Here is a 15,124-nt window from a genome sequence, read left to right on the forward strand (position 1 = left end):
AATCTTAGCTAATCAAGGAGTAAACCATCTTACCACAACTTTGTGAAAGTTATATACCAAACATCATATTATAGCAAACATATTTAATGGAAAAAAAATTAAGTGCGTTTCTTTTAGAGTAAGGAGCATGAAAGGGATATTTACAAGCACACAGGCAGGGTAATTTAGTTCCACTAAGAAAAAAAAAATGTGTTAAGATCAAAAGGGAAGAGGATAAAATGGATTCTTTGTAGATAACATGATTAATTACTAGACAATCCACCAGAATCAATAGATGGGCTTTTAGAACTACTGTGAGTTAAGCAGTTTTGGTAGTTAGAAGACCTATAACATTTCTCTGTTCAAGCCATATTCAACTAGAAATAAAAGTAAAGCACAAGAAGACATCTAACTGCAAAAGCAACCCCAAACTCCAAGATACCTACAAACAAATGAGATTAACCAAGAGGACTTAAGACCTGGAAGGGGCTTCAGTGAGAAAGTCACAACTTAAAGCCATTTGAGGACTTTTTTTTTTTTTTAAGAGAATGTCTTTATGACCTCTGACACTAGGGAAATTTTGAAATTAGACACATGAGCAAACCATGAAAGGAAAAAGGATTCATTTGACGGCCTAATTAACTAATGCTGTTCAGTTTCCTTAAGGGAGTGAGACAAAATGGGAGAAGGTATTTGTAAGAAGCAGAACAAGCAAAGCTATCTTAGCTCTGGTCTTGTGAGTAAAACCACAAGAATCGGTGACAGAAAGGCAGGAGGAGGGCAGCCCGGGTGGCTCGGCGGTTTAGCGCTGCCTTCAGCCCAGGGTGTGATCCTTGAGACCTGGGATCGAGTCCCATGTCAGCCTCCCTGCATGGAGCCTGCTTCTCTGCCTCTCTATCTCTCATGAATAAATAAATAAAATCTTTTAAAAAGGCAGGAGGATCCTCAAAAAGCCAAAAAGCTGCCATATGACCCAGCTATTGCACTTCTGTGGATATATCTGAGGGAAACAAATACTGTCAAAGAGATGTCTGCACCCCTCTCTGAACACTGCAGCCATTATTCACAATGGCCAAGACATGAAACAACCCAAGCATCTGTTGGCAGATAAATGGATACAGAAGGTATATAAATATAAGTATTTATAGACATGTATCAATGGAATGGAGTTTTCATCCAAGAGAAAGAAGGAAATCCCACCATTTGCAACAACATGGATGAATGTTGAGAATTATGCTAAGTGGAACAAATCAGAGAAAGACAAATACTGTATGATCTTACTTATATGTAGAGTCTAAAAAAGCTAAGCTTGCAAAGACAGAATGGTGGCTGCCAGGCACAGGGGGTGGTGGGTGGGTTGGGGAGATTTTGTTATAGGATACAAACTTATAAACATTCAATTAGTAGATGGGTAAGACCTAGGGATTGGAACGCCCAGTACAGTGATTATAGTCAACAATACTGTAGTATAAACTTTAAAATTGCTAAGTGACTAGATCTTAAATGTTCTCATCCACAGCAAAGTAGGGTAATTATGTGTTGTGATAGAGGTGTTAACTAGCGGTAGGTGGTGGTATTCCTATCAAATATATAAAGGTATCAAGTCAATGCATTGCACACCTTAAACTTTCACAATGTTGTATGTCCATTATTCCTCAAGAACATATCTAAAGCCTCACTGCATGCCAGGCACTTTTCTAAGTGCTTTGTGAATATTAACTGATTCAATTCTCATTCCCCATGTGGTTGGTACAGGTGAGTAAACAGTCACCGGGAGATTAAATGATGGGTTTGAGGCTAGGCTATGCTCCACCTCTGGAGAACCAGCAGCCAACACATACTTGATAGTGTAGTTTATTGAACTGGGCTCCAGTGTTCATGACAGAGTCCTAGCATTCCTGTTTACCTGCCCTGTGGGTTTGGAGCAAGCATATCACCCTCACATTCCTTGTACAATTGAGACTTCCGGCTGTAACTGGGTTTGTTATTTTTAAAAATATGTTATTTGTAAGTCATCTCTACACCCAATGTGGGACTGGAACTCATGACCCTGAGATCAAGAGTTGCATGCTCCACGGACTGAGCCAACCTGGCGCCCCTTGTTGTAACCACTTTAAGAGATTTAATGGTTGATTGTGCCTGAAAGTGGTTTAGCACAAGCCGTGGAATCAAGTAAATACTTGGCGAAATGATGAGATTTGTAGATTTCCAGATTTCTTGGTTAAGCTTCCATTTCTAGGACTTAATCATCCCAATAGGGATCAGATGGCCCCGTTTCCAAAGGATCAGAGGAATTTTGACACAGCTAACAAAGGGGAGATTTAGAATTCAAAGAAAGAATTGGGTTTCCCTCTAGTTGGGTTTGCCAGGGGAGGACAGCCTTGTCTCCACTACCCTTGTCAGCTGCTCAGGATTCCTTCACATGATGTCCTTCAGTTCCCATACTTCTGGCTTACCTTTAGAAAGGTCTGTGCCTGATGTCCCGAGATCTAGACGTGTTCCCATGCTCTGTCTGGAGCTCTTGTATCAAGAGCTGGCTAAAGTGGCATCGCGACTTAAATACATCCCTTGGCAGCCACACCCCAGTCCCACCCCTCCTCCTTTTTTCCTCCCAGCCATTAATCTAATCCCTTGATCCTCCAGCCCCTGGTTATCTGCCATTTGATGTGAAGTCCACGCACCAGCACGATCAGCATCACCTGGGAGCTTGCTAAATGCAAAATCTTCACATATTGCTCAAACGGTGTGAACTTCAGTTTTAAGATTAACACATTCTAGTAATCTAACATACAGCATGGTGACTAGAGCTACTAATACATATTAGAGACTTGATAGTTGCTGACTTAGTAGATCTTAAATGTTCCCACCACAAAAAAACAAATGGTAAGTATGTGACGGGATGGAGGGCTTAGCTACTACTATGGCCACAGTCATGTTGCAACTTGTTCACTTGGAACCTACACATGTTAGATCACATCTCAGTGAAACTAGAAACAAATGGAGATTCTGCAGAACTGCTGAGTCTATTTCACAAGAGCCCCAGGTGATTCGAGTGCGTGGTAGAGAGAGCATCGGCATGCCTCAGATCAGTGCCTCTGAGCAGAAGGGAGTTCAGGATCACCTGGGGGGCTTGCTGGAACACAAGCGCTGGTACCAGCCCCAGTGTTTCTGAAATAGCAAGCCTGGGCTGGGGCCTGAGGATTAGCCTACGTAAGGAGCTCCCAGGTGGGGGGACCTGGGGAGCTCAGGGCATGATCCTGGGGCCCTGGGATTGAGTCCTGCATCAGGCTCTGTGCAGGGAGGCTGCTCCTGTCTCTGCCTCTTAGTCTCTCTCTCAAAATAAATAAATAAATAAATAAATAAATAAATAAATAAATAAATAAATAAAAATAAGGGGAGCTTCCAGGTGATGATTAGGTGATGGTTAGGTCACTGTCAATAACAGTCACTCTGGTAGCATGTGGAGTGCTTAGTATATGCCTGACATTGTTCTAAGCACCTACGTGTACTAATTTATTTAGTCCATGTAATCTCATTCTACAGATGAGGAAACTGATAAAAAATGAAGTTTAGTTGACTGGGCCAATGTCCCACAATGAGTAAGTGGCAGAGACAGTGTTTTTACCAGGCCATTTTGCTCTGGTTACCAGAGCTTGCTCTGCTTTAACCAGAGAAGTGCTATTGCCCCTAAATCGAGTTGGGGGAGCTGGGGGATCCACAGATAAGCAAAGAACTGATTTAACATGGATAATTGCATAGGAAGAAACAAACATGCTCAAATAAAGGGGCTAAAGAGTCTTTAGAAATAGCACATATAAGTCTACTTATAACTAGATGTCTGCCTACCCTTTGTCTTAGGTTTTGAGTTTTGGGCCAGAAAGCATCCAGCCAATTCAAGTATCATCTCAAGTCAGTAAAAAATAATTGCATAAGGAGACCTGATAATCAGTGAGAAATGACATCATCGTCATCAGATAATCAGCCTCATCTGCTAACCAGCTTAACAAATAATGTGTCTGGGAGGCAATAAATACATCTTTAGTAGTGAACCGGACACATCAAGCAAAGATTTATAAGCCATAATTACATCTTCTGGTGGTGTCAAACCAATTTTATTTTTATTATTTTTAAAGGTTTTATTTATTTATTAATGAGAGGCAGAGACATAGGCAGAGGGAGAAGCAGGCTCTCTGCATGGAGCCTGATGTGGGACTCCATCCCTGGACCCCAGGATCACGCCTCGAGCCGAGCTGAAGGCGGACACTCAACTACTGAGCTGACCAGGCTCTCCGAGCTATTTTTATTTTATTTTTTTAAGATTTTATTTATTCATGAGAAACACAGAGAGAGGCGGAGACATAAGTAGAGGGAGAAGCAGGCTCCCTGTGGGCAGCTCAATGCGGGACTTGATCCCAGGACCCCGGGATCATGACCTGAGCTGAAGGCAGATGCTCGACCACTAAGCCATCCAGATGCCCGAATCATGGGCTTTAAAATGATTAAGCTGCGGGTACCTGGGTGGCTTAGTCAAGTGTCTGCCTTCAAATTATGATCTCAGGTACTGGGATCGAGCCCCATGTCAGGCTCCCTGCTCAGCAGAGTCTGCTTCTTCCTCCCCCTCTGCCTGCTGCTCCCCTGCTTGATTTCCCTCTCTCAAGTAAATAAAATCTTTAAAAAATTATTTAAAAATAAAATGCTTGGTACGCCTGGGTGGCTCAACAGTTGAGCGTCTGTCTTTGGCTTGGGGCGTGATCCTGGGGTCCAGGGATGGAGTCCCACATCAGGCTCCTTGCATGGAGCCTGCTTCTCCCTCTGCCTGTGTCTGCCTCTCTGTGTGTGTCTCTTATGAATAAACAAATAAAATCTTTTAAAAAAATTAATAAAATGGTTAATTTTACATTAAATGCACTTCACCCCAATAAAAAAGACCACTAAAAATGTGTCACATAAAGTCCAGTTCTGGGAGGTACAAAGGCCTGATTTCCAAGCTGCTCCCATCCTAATGCAGTCAAAGGGGCTAATGCCATAGCCTGTTTCTATTGATACACTTTTCCCTCTTTCTCAGGAAAAGACCAGGTGTAGTAGGTTGACCTCAGGAAAACCTAAATGCTAAATGTAGAATACTTGCTTTAAAAAAAAAAAAAAAAAAGCAAAGGGGCACCTGACTGGCTCAGTCAGAAGACCGTGCAGCTCTTGATCTCAGGGTTGTGAATTTGAGCCTCATGTTGGCTGTAAAGATTATTTTAAAAAGTGAACTTAAAGATAAAAGATCATCTTCATAATTCAAGTCTTTCTTGAGGTAGCTCACTCTTTTTTAAAATTAAAAAAATTCATTGATTTTTACAAAGTGATTAAGACATTTATTTCAAGAAGAACTCCTTTTCCATTCCCAAATTTCAGTAGATTTAGGAACTGGAACATCCATTTTGAATAAAGATTCTTTGAATACTCACAAAGTTCCAGATAATTATCCCACTTTTTGTAGTCAGATTTTGCCAGAACACAGATTTCAGAATTTCATAACACACTGATTTTATTTTATTAAAAAAATTAGTTTAATTCAATTTTCACTCTTCAGAGGTTTCACTGCACTTTGTTTTATATTATTGTATTTTTTATATTATTGTATTTCACTGCACTTCATATTTTATATTATTCTATATTTTGTTTTTATTTAATTTATTTTATAAATATGGCTAGTCGTCTGGGGCTCTTATGCCTTGGGGGCCACCCGATAGTCAATTTCATTGTCATACCAGGAAATGAGTTTAATGGGAGCCAGACCAATAGCAGAGGTGGAAGAGTGGGTGTCCCTGTTAAAGACCCAAGAGACAAGCTGGCCCTCCATGTAAACCCAGAATGCCCCTGCGGGGGCTCTCTGATGCTGACTCCACCACCTTCTTGATATCTCCATATTGAACAACTTCCTTCAGATGGCAGGTCAGATCCAGGACCCATGTTGACTGTGGGGACACAGGAAGGCCATGAGCCAGCTTCCCATTCAGATCAGGGATGACCTTGCCAACATCTTGACGGTGCTGGTAGAAGCAGAGATGACATTCTGGGAAGCCCTTTACTCATACACCACAGCTTCCCAGAGGGGCCATCCATGGTCTTTTGGGTGGCAGTGATGGCATAGACTGTGGTCATGAGTCCCTACGTGATGCCAGAGTTGTCGTGGATGACCTTGCCCTGGAGGAGCAAGCAGTTGGTGGTTCAGGAGGCATTGCTGACAATCTTCAGGGAGCTGTCCTCCTTCTCATGGTTCACACCCATCACAAACTTGTAGCATCAGCAGATGGGGCAGAGATGATGATCCTCTTGGCTTCACCCTTCAGGTGAGCCTCAGCCTTCTCCAGGGCAGTGAGGACTCTGGCAGACTCCACAGTTTGGCACCAGATTCACCCCATATGATGCTCTTGATCCTGGAAGATGGCAGTGGGCTTTACATTGATGGCAAATCTTGACTGTGCCATTGAATTTGGCATGGGTGGAATCCTATTGCAACAGGTAGGTAGCTGAGGCTAATGAGGGGGTCATTGATGACAATATCCACCTTGCCATAGTTAAAAACAGTCCTGGTAACCAAACGCCCAATATAGTCAATCCATTTACTCTGACCTTCACCATTGTGAGAGTCAGACATATCAAGAGATGCCACTGGCACCACGCAAGAAGATTTGGCTGCCTGTTGAGTGGGAGGAGCAGAGGGCCTAAAATTTTAAAATTTAATGATTTCAGAAATTCTACTTGAGTCTAAAAAAGCACACCTTGAGAATAAACCTGCAGCTTCAGGGAGAGATAGGAAGACAGTGAAATTGAGTTAGTGGTGTTTTTCACCCGTGGCTGTAGATTGTCATTCTCTGCAGAGTTTTAGAAAAATGCCTGGGGCTCCACCCCAAGGTCAATCAACTCAAATCTCTGCAGGTGGGGCCTGAGTATAAAGATTTGCATGGAGTCCTCAAGTGATTCTAGAGCTCAGGTTGGGTTGGAAATTGCCAGTTCAGTCACATCTCTAGAAGGATTAAGCTGGTGTCCACAGGAGTTCACCTTGAAGCCTGGGGAATCAAGGTATGCCACAGAGTTCTTGAGACAACCTGTAACAGCATTGCCCTCCAGCTAACACTCACTGCTTACCTAGAGGACCAGTCCCAGGAAAGGAGGCTAGCCACTACTCCCCCAAATCAGGGGCCTTAATCTCTTACCTGTGCCTGGGTCAGTTTCTAATCTTATCACTGCTCTCAAATCTTTTATAATCTGAGGGAATCCCCTGCCCATTTTTCCCTGTAAACCATTTCCCATGCCTGCTGGAATCAATGGTTTGACTTCAACTACCACCATTGGCATTTTCAACCCTCTTCTCTGACTAATGTTTCACACTTTTGCTCTAAAATTCCAAAGATTTTGTTTTCCCTCCAAAGTGAGTGGAGGGTATTTATCCATCCACATCCCATTGGTGGATGGGATATATATTCACTGCTCTTCAGTGCTGAAATCTGCCTATTGTTCATCCTGTATCCTTAAACAGAGCCAGCGGGCAGCCCTGGTGGCCCAGCGGTTTAGCGCCGCCTTCAGCCAAGGGCGTGATCCTGGAGACCCGGGATCAAGTCCCAGGGATCCCTGCATGGAGCCTACTTCTCCCTCTGCCTGTGTCTCTGCCTCTCTCTCTCTCTGTGCCTCTCATGAATAAATAAATAAATAAATAAATAAATAAATAAATAAATAAATAAATAAATAAATAAAATATTTAAAAACAAAAAAACGAGCCAGCGAATTTGAAACACATGCCATTAGATCACACTGTCTGCTGCCTAGACCAGAAGCTCTTGACTAGGGTAAATTTTGTCCTTGGATAGGTAGACCTTTGGTGATGTCTGGAGACAGGTTTGGTTGTGACAACTAGGGAGCAGGGGATTCAACTGCCATCTAGTGGGTTAGAAGCCAAGGATGATGCTTAACATCTCCCAAAGCATAGTCCAATCCCACACAAGAAAGAATCCTCAGTCCCCAAGTATCAGTAGTAACAAGGTTCAGAAACTCTGCCTTAGATTGTACCATCCACTGCACTTCCTTAGTGAGGTTCTCTAGCCTCATCTTTTTTTTTTTAACTTTTTTTTTTTAATTTTTATTTATTTATGATAGTCACAGAGAGAGAGGCAGAGACACAGGCAGAGGGAGAAGCAGGCTCCATGCACCGGGAGCCCGACATAGGATTCGATCCCAGGTCTCCAGGATCGCGCCCTGTGCCAAAGGCAGGCGCCAAACCGCTGCGCCACCCAGGGATCCCTCTCTAGCCTCATCTTGATTACCTCTTTTCTATAGACTAAGATTGGAATGTTCTACCAGATAGTCACATGGCTTCTCTCAACTTCATCCAAATCTCTTGTCACCTCTTCAGAAATAAGCACAACAACCTCCCTCCTCCATCTCCAAACTAAAAAAAGTAAATGTTTCTAAGCATCCTGTCTTAAAAGCATCCATCAGGGACACCTGGGTGGCTCAGTGGTTGAGCATCTGCCTTCAGCTCAGGTCGTGATCCCGGGATCCTGGGATCGAGTCCTGCAACAGACTTCCGCATGGAGCCTGCTTCTTCCTCTGCCTGTGTGTCTGCCTCTCTCTGTATCTCTCATGAATAAATACATAAAATCTTAAAAAAAAAAATCCACCGATCTTTATTCCTTTGCACTGCCTTATTTTTCTTTGGCACATTTATCATTTCTTGGCATTACACTTTATTGTATTTTTAAAAATATATTTATTTATTTGGGAGAGAGTGGAAGAAAGAGAGTAAGTCAGAGAAGAGAGAGAAGCAGACTCCCCACTGAACAGGGAGCTCAATGTGAGGCTCGACCCCAGAACCCTGAGATCATGACCTAAGCCAAAGGCAGATGCTTAACGGACTGAGCCACCCAGGTGCCCCTTGGCATTACAGTTTATATCTATCTCTTCATTGTCTCGCTTACTGGAACATAATATCTATGAAATCAGGGTTTTTTTGTTTTTTTCCCACTGAATTCACCCAATTACTCAACAGGTATTAATTATACCAGTCACTGTTAAAGACATCAGAGATACAGAACACACACACACAAACCTGCATGAGTTTATGGTTAAAGGAGACTGCATCATATTTTAAGGGGGAATTCAACTAAAGGACTGGAATTGGAATGTTCTGAGCTGATTCAAGCAGTTAATTCATTCTTGTGCTCTTCAGTAATTAATGAGCTCCGTGTGCAAGTATCTGAGGAGACAGGAAGGATCAGAGTCATTGCCCTCAGGCAGCTTTTTATTTCCTGGTGGGGCACTCTACTGATAATAGATTCATACTGTTAGAAAATGAGTGCTGGAGAGAACAGAGCAGGATGAAGTGATGGAATATGCCCAGAAAAGTGTGTGAGGTCAGGGCAGGATTCTGTTTGTGCTTATCCGGGATGTCCCTTTCAAGAGAGAATCAAAAGTTGAGAAGGATATATCCTGATCATATACTAGGTCCTAATCTTCCCCAGATAATTGATACCAAGAGACCACTTCAGATGGTTCTATTTGGAAAGTCCCCCCCAATTTATTTCACCCTCCCCCCCAATTAATTTGTAGGGTGACACAAAGGCTGCTGGTTTGGGGTGGACCCTGCCCTGCGTCTAGGCTGGTGACACAAGCTTCTCGCTATTCTGTGTTCCAGCAGCTCCAGCCGTGTCCAGTGGTGTCTGTGGTCGTGAGGATGCTCCAGGCAGTCTCCAGCAAGCGTCGGTTACAGAGCACTGACTCTGGGATTCTGGATTCCGGAGCAAGGCCATGCCTTCTATGATGGAACTACTCACTGTTTGAGAAGCGGTTCCTGGAATGCTGAGCCCTAATCAGCCCTGTGACTCTGAACATGGGGCATCAAGGGTCCACATGGCCAGAAATGCCCATCATGATCTAGGTGTGGATAGACCCCTCCCCCACCCCGAATATCTGGTCCCCGTACTGGATGGGTGAGGCAGCTATGGCTTGCGCCACTGGAGAGGTGTGTTGAGGAATTGAGCTGAGAAGGTCCAGAGGGCACAGGTAAGTTACACAAAGAATTGGCGTCAGATTCCAGTGTTCCTAACGCAGTTACATTGGTGTCTCTTCTTCAGCTTACACTGTGGTGTCACAGGGTTTCCAAAGAGCAGCTGACAGAAGGGAAAGCTACACCCTGGCTCACAGAAAGGGTCACGTGCCCACATGGGCACTCCTCCGAGGTGACCCTGCAGTCATCACTATAGGGAATTATCCCAGTGGCCAGAACTATGAGCAGTACCCATGGCTTCCCACTTTGTGTGGAGGGAGATGTGGCCTGAAGTCAGGTTATATATGGACTTCTGGAAAGTGGAAAATTGCCTGGCTTATTGGTCAGGGAAAGGAAGATGGAAGTCAGAGCAGTCTGTGGACAAGGCAGGTCAGTGACCTATGGAAAAGCAAACAAAATGTGTAGAACTTTGTGTTTCCTGTTAATACCCTCCAGAGAGCATTTGCCACAGATGAGGCCCTCAACAACCAGGTAGAGAGGATGCTGTATCTAGTGGATGTGAGGTAGTCTTCCTCAGACCAGTGCTTGTGTCATGGGCCCTGATATGGGATCTTAGAAAGCAGCACCTCACACCAAGGGATTCATTTTGTGCTGCAGATGGCACATCAGTACATGTGTTGACTGTGAATCCACCTTTCGTATCAAATCTTGTATCATACAGAACCAGCTGCCACAGTGGAATGGCTCAGGTGCCAGTTCAGCATCCTGTGGGGGTGGGGTGCTAGGTGCATCGAACTGACAACAGTCAGGATGAGGTGCTGTGTCCCCCAGTAGCTAGAATACATAAGTCTAGCTCTCAAATAGAATTGGGCGAAAGTATAATTCGCTTTTATCACTATCATTTCTAAGGACCCACTTGAAAAATTTGTGCTTCCTGTCTGTTGGATGAGGACAGGATCTGTTGGATGAGGGGTATTCATTTTCAGAAGGGCAACACTTCTACCAGGAACCACGGTTCCTGCCTGGTTATTTTGGGCTTTCCATGCTGATTAACTGGTGGGCAGAGAAAGGAGTTATTTGACTGGCATGGATAATCAGCCATGACAACCGGGTACTAGGCTTACTGCTACATAGTGAGGTCCAAAACACGCCTGTGTCTGGGACCCAGAGGATGCCTTTGTGCCTTGTGCCTTGTCATGGGGACAAGGAAATTGCATATCTGCAACCTGATGAAAGCAAAGTTACTTAGACAACCCCACGGGATGGTAAAGTAAGATTCATGTGAATCAGAGATTTTTGATACCTGGCATTGAAGGTATCAAAGATGTCATTTTAATTCCTGGCCTTACTTACACAAAGGAGTTCCTTTGATCAATGACTTTCTCTCCTGCCCCTTCCACTCTCTGATAATTAAATAGGAGACACACTTTCCAATGGTCCCTGCCCCCAAAACCCATAAATCCTGGGTTTGTTTACTAGAAGCCATCTAGAAAGCCTAGGTATGCTGTGTGAAAACATTTCATAGATAAGGAGTCTATTTCGGTTTCCTCTGATAGCATGAGGAGGTCTGATTAGCATATTTACAAGCCAGGATAGGAAGAGTGGATATAGGCCAGCTGCTAACTCTCTCTTCCTAGCAGCCCACAATTCAGACCTTTCAGAAAGGAAGGACCATAGCCAAACTATGGAAAAAGTCCAGATGTCCATTGACAGATGAATAGATAAAGAAGATGTGGTATAGATACATGATGCATATTACTCAGCCATCAAAAAAAATTGAATCTTACCACTTGCAACCACATGGATGGAACTAGAGGATATTATGCTAAGTGAAATAAGTCAATCAGAAAAAGACAATTATCATATGATCTCACTCACTTGTGGAATTTAAGAAACAAAACAGGATTATAGGGGGAGGGAGAGAAAAATAAAACAAGATGAAATCAGAGAGGGAGACAAACCATGAGAGACTCTTAATCATAGGAAACAAACTGAGGGTTGCTTGGGGGGGGGGGAGTTGGTTGGGAATGGGGTAACTGGATAATGGGCATTAAGGAGGGCACTTGATGTGATGAGCACTGTTTTTTTTTTTTTGTTAAGATTTTTATTTATTTATTTATGAGAGACACACACAGAGAGAGAGGCAGAGATACAGGCAGAGGGAGAAGCAGGCTCCATGCAGGGAGCCCGATGTGGGACTCGATCCCGGGTCTCCAGGAATCGAAGAGCTGAAGGTGGCGCCAAACCGCTGCACCACCGGGGCTGCCCAGCACTGGGGGTTATATACAACTAAAGAATCACTGAACTCTACCTGTGTAATAACACATTATATGTATTTATATTTTTTATAATTTTATAAAAAATTATTATAAAAATAATTATATAAATAATTATTATATACATAAATTATTATTAATTATATAAAATAATTATTATTATAAAAATTATTATATAAAATAATTTTTATAAAAAATTATATAATTTAAAAAAATTATATAATTTTTTATAATTTTAAAAAATGTTAAAAAAATTTTTTAATTAAATTCAAATTCAATTAAGGAAGGCCCAAATCACTCAGACAAATGACTTAGACAAAAATACAGTGCTGACCCACCACAAGAATCTGGAAGGCATGGCAGAAAAGAGAGAGTTGAGTAATGCTAGTCGTCTTGGGTCCAAAGTGCAGTGGGGGCTGTTGCTTGTTCCACTAACCATACTGATGTAAGTAAGAATTCTGTGTAGACTGTGGCTGGATTCTTAAAGGCCTTAATGAATGAGGAAATGAATATATTTGAGAAGTACAAGGCTTGTGCAGTAGCAGATGTCACATTATATCCCCTTGGGGCACCTGGGACATCAGTCTGGGCTTCCACGTATAGCCTCCTGCAAACACAGATTCCCCTTATTCTGCCATAATCTTTTTTTTTTTTTTTTTTTTTTTTTATTCTGCCATAATCTTACCTCAAGTGTAGGGCCTTCCATTGGAATCTTTTCTGGTGCTGTTTACCCCATAAAAAATATTGGTCCAGGGCTGCAGGAAGTCAGTGCCTCTGAGGAAAACCCCCTAGCCAGTGGGGGAAAGTTGGTGCATGAATGCCCCAAACTCCCATCTTCCTGCACAGGGTTATATATATGAGGCATCATGTATACTCTTCAGGAGGGTTCAAAGGCATGAGCATCCCCATCATCACTCACAGCATGGATTTCAATCGCTTATACTTATGTTGGTTCCCCTTCCTTTCTCTGTCTTACTCTCCTTGCTACCTCCTTCTTATTTGGGGTCTCATTTTCCAAATAAACATTTTGAACTCAAGTCCATGCATCAGGCTCTGATTTGGGGAATCCAGATTAAGGCAGTATCATTCTGATAAACAGGATGAGGGAGAGATACAAGAAACAGAAGTGAAAGATCTCCATCTCCCTTCAAAAAAAAAAAATAACCTACAACAAAAATGAATCAGTTATGGATAAAATCACCAGAGTACAAAAGACTCAGAGACAGGAAAATATAAAGAATTGGGTAGGTGCAATTGCTTTTATAACTCTTTCTTCCCAGTTGTTCATACTGCCTCTGAATTTTTACACTACATTTAAAGTAATTCCTCTGGGGAAAGATTCGGTGCATCAGGAGCCCATTGACAGGTATCTGGTGAAGACAAGAACGGTTCATACAGGGGATCCCTGGGTGGCTCAGTGGTTTGGCGCCTGCCTTTGGCCCAGGGCGCGATCCTGGAGTCCCGGGATCGAGTCCCACGTCGGGCTCCCTGCATGGAGCCTGCTTCTCCCTCCTCCTGTGTCTCTGCCTCTTTCTCTCTCGCTATGTGTCTATCATAAATAAATAAATCTTAAAAAAAAAACGGTTCATACAGAAATAACGGAAGTCCCACCAGTGACCCCAAGTCTGTCCCCGAATCCTTCTGCAAGTCAGTTCAAGAAAACCTATCTATGGCAAATCCTGTTCTGATTGAAGATAATTCAGTTCATGAGCCAGATTGCAAATCAGTGGGTAGATAGGATTTCAAAATGCCAGGGCTAAAAGAAAATATTAATAACTAAAAAAAAAAAAAAAAAAAAAAAAAAAAAAAAAAAAAAAAGCAAGCCAGGGCTGGAGTGTTACATACCATGGAACTAGGAACCAAACGCGAGGTCTGGTAGTTCCCAGGCTGGCCTGCAGGGATCCTGTGGCCACAAAACAGCAGTGTCCACAGAAGTGGAGGTGGACATGACATGTGTGGCAGGTGGAACAGAATGTGCAGTGGGGAGGGGTGGATATTTCTGGGGCAGGAGGTGTAGACTGTGTGGGGGAAATATTTGCCTTGGTCTTGGTCATATTGGCCTTCACTTACCTCCAGGTACTTCCTGCTGTTCTTCCTGTGGCAGCTTTTATGCCCATCCTCCATTATCTGGATGGAGTCCTCCCCTCTTAGACCAGGACTGGAGAATGTGCAGAGGCTGAGCTGCACCTGGAGAGTCTTCCTCATCCTTCAGGAGGTAGCTACTGTGGGGCACCGACATTTGGTTCACAGCTCTTCATCCCAGATGAGAGGAAGAGGACCCCTCCACACTTGTCCTTAGCTCGGTATTTCCATAAGGAGCAAAAGAGACATGAAGTAGAAGTGAAGAGAGATTGCAAGAAAGAGGAAAGATCAGGAGCACTGCAGGAGAATGGAAAGAAAGAAAAATGAATCCAGAGGCTCTTCTGTGGTGTTCAGCAAGGGCCCTGTGGTTGGGTCAGCAGGAACCATCTTAGAGAACTCTGAATGTGATCTGGATTCTGGGGTCCTCAGGGATTGTCCTAAAGGTTTTTGGGCCTTGGAGACCCTAAGGAAATCCCTGGGATGGGGTCAAGAGTGGATTCGAAAGACCCATCATGGGGACAGGTTCTGTACTCAAGAAAGCATGTTGGTAGTTGGAAACACCTGGGTTGAACAGATTCCACAGGAGCACAGAACACAGCACAGGTCAGCCTGTATATCAGTGGCTGTCAGATTCTTTTACCTGGGTCTCATAAAACAAATGTATTTTCCAACATGACCCAGTACACAAACATATGCATGACCAAACACTTGTACAATTGCACTTTGATGTTTCTGATCTACTCTTTGATGTTTCTAATTTAAAAAAAAAAACTGAATATAACAAACACTAATTTCA

General features: G+C 43.1%; 1 protein-coding gene across 8 annotated transcripts in view; it reads left to right on the forward strand.

The window, feature by feature from the left end:
- Positions 1 to 9,782: 9,782 nt before the first annotated feature.
- LOC100683471 (cationic amino acid transporter 3-like) overlaps positions 9,783 to 15,124 on the forward strand; it is a 42,438-nt gene continuing 37,096 nt past the window's right edge. For 3 of the 8 annotated variants that reach the window (XR_005354474.1, XR_005354475.1, XM_038527906.1), the window contains exon 1: positions 9,796 to 9,901. Coding sequence is in view for 4 of the 8 variants with exons in the window: in XM_038527906.1 (XP_038383834.1) it covers positions 9,820 to 9,901 (82 nt within the window). In the remaining 4 variants the exon portion in view is untranslated. Of the gene's footprint in view, positions 10,027 to 15,124 lie in introns of all 8 variants that reach the window. The other 5 variants (XM_038527910.1, XM_038527905.1, XM_038527907.1 and 2 more) reach the window with 5 other exon arrangements.

Source organism: Canis lupus, chromosome 1 (assembly GCF_011100685.1).
Source record: "Canis lupus familiaris isolate Mischka breed German Shepherd chromosome 1, alternate assembly UU_Cfam_GSD_1.0, whole genome shotgun sequence".
Classification (NCBI taxonomy): Eukaryota; Metazoa; Chordata; class Mammalia; order Carnivora; family Canidae; genus Canis; species Canis lupus.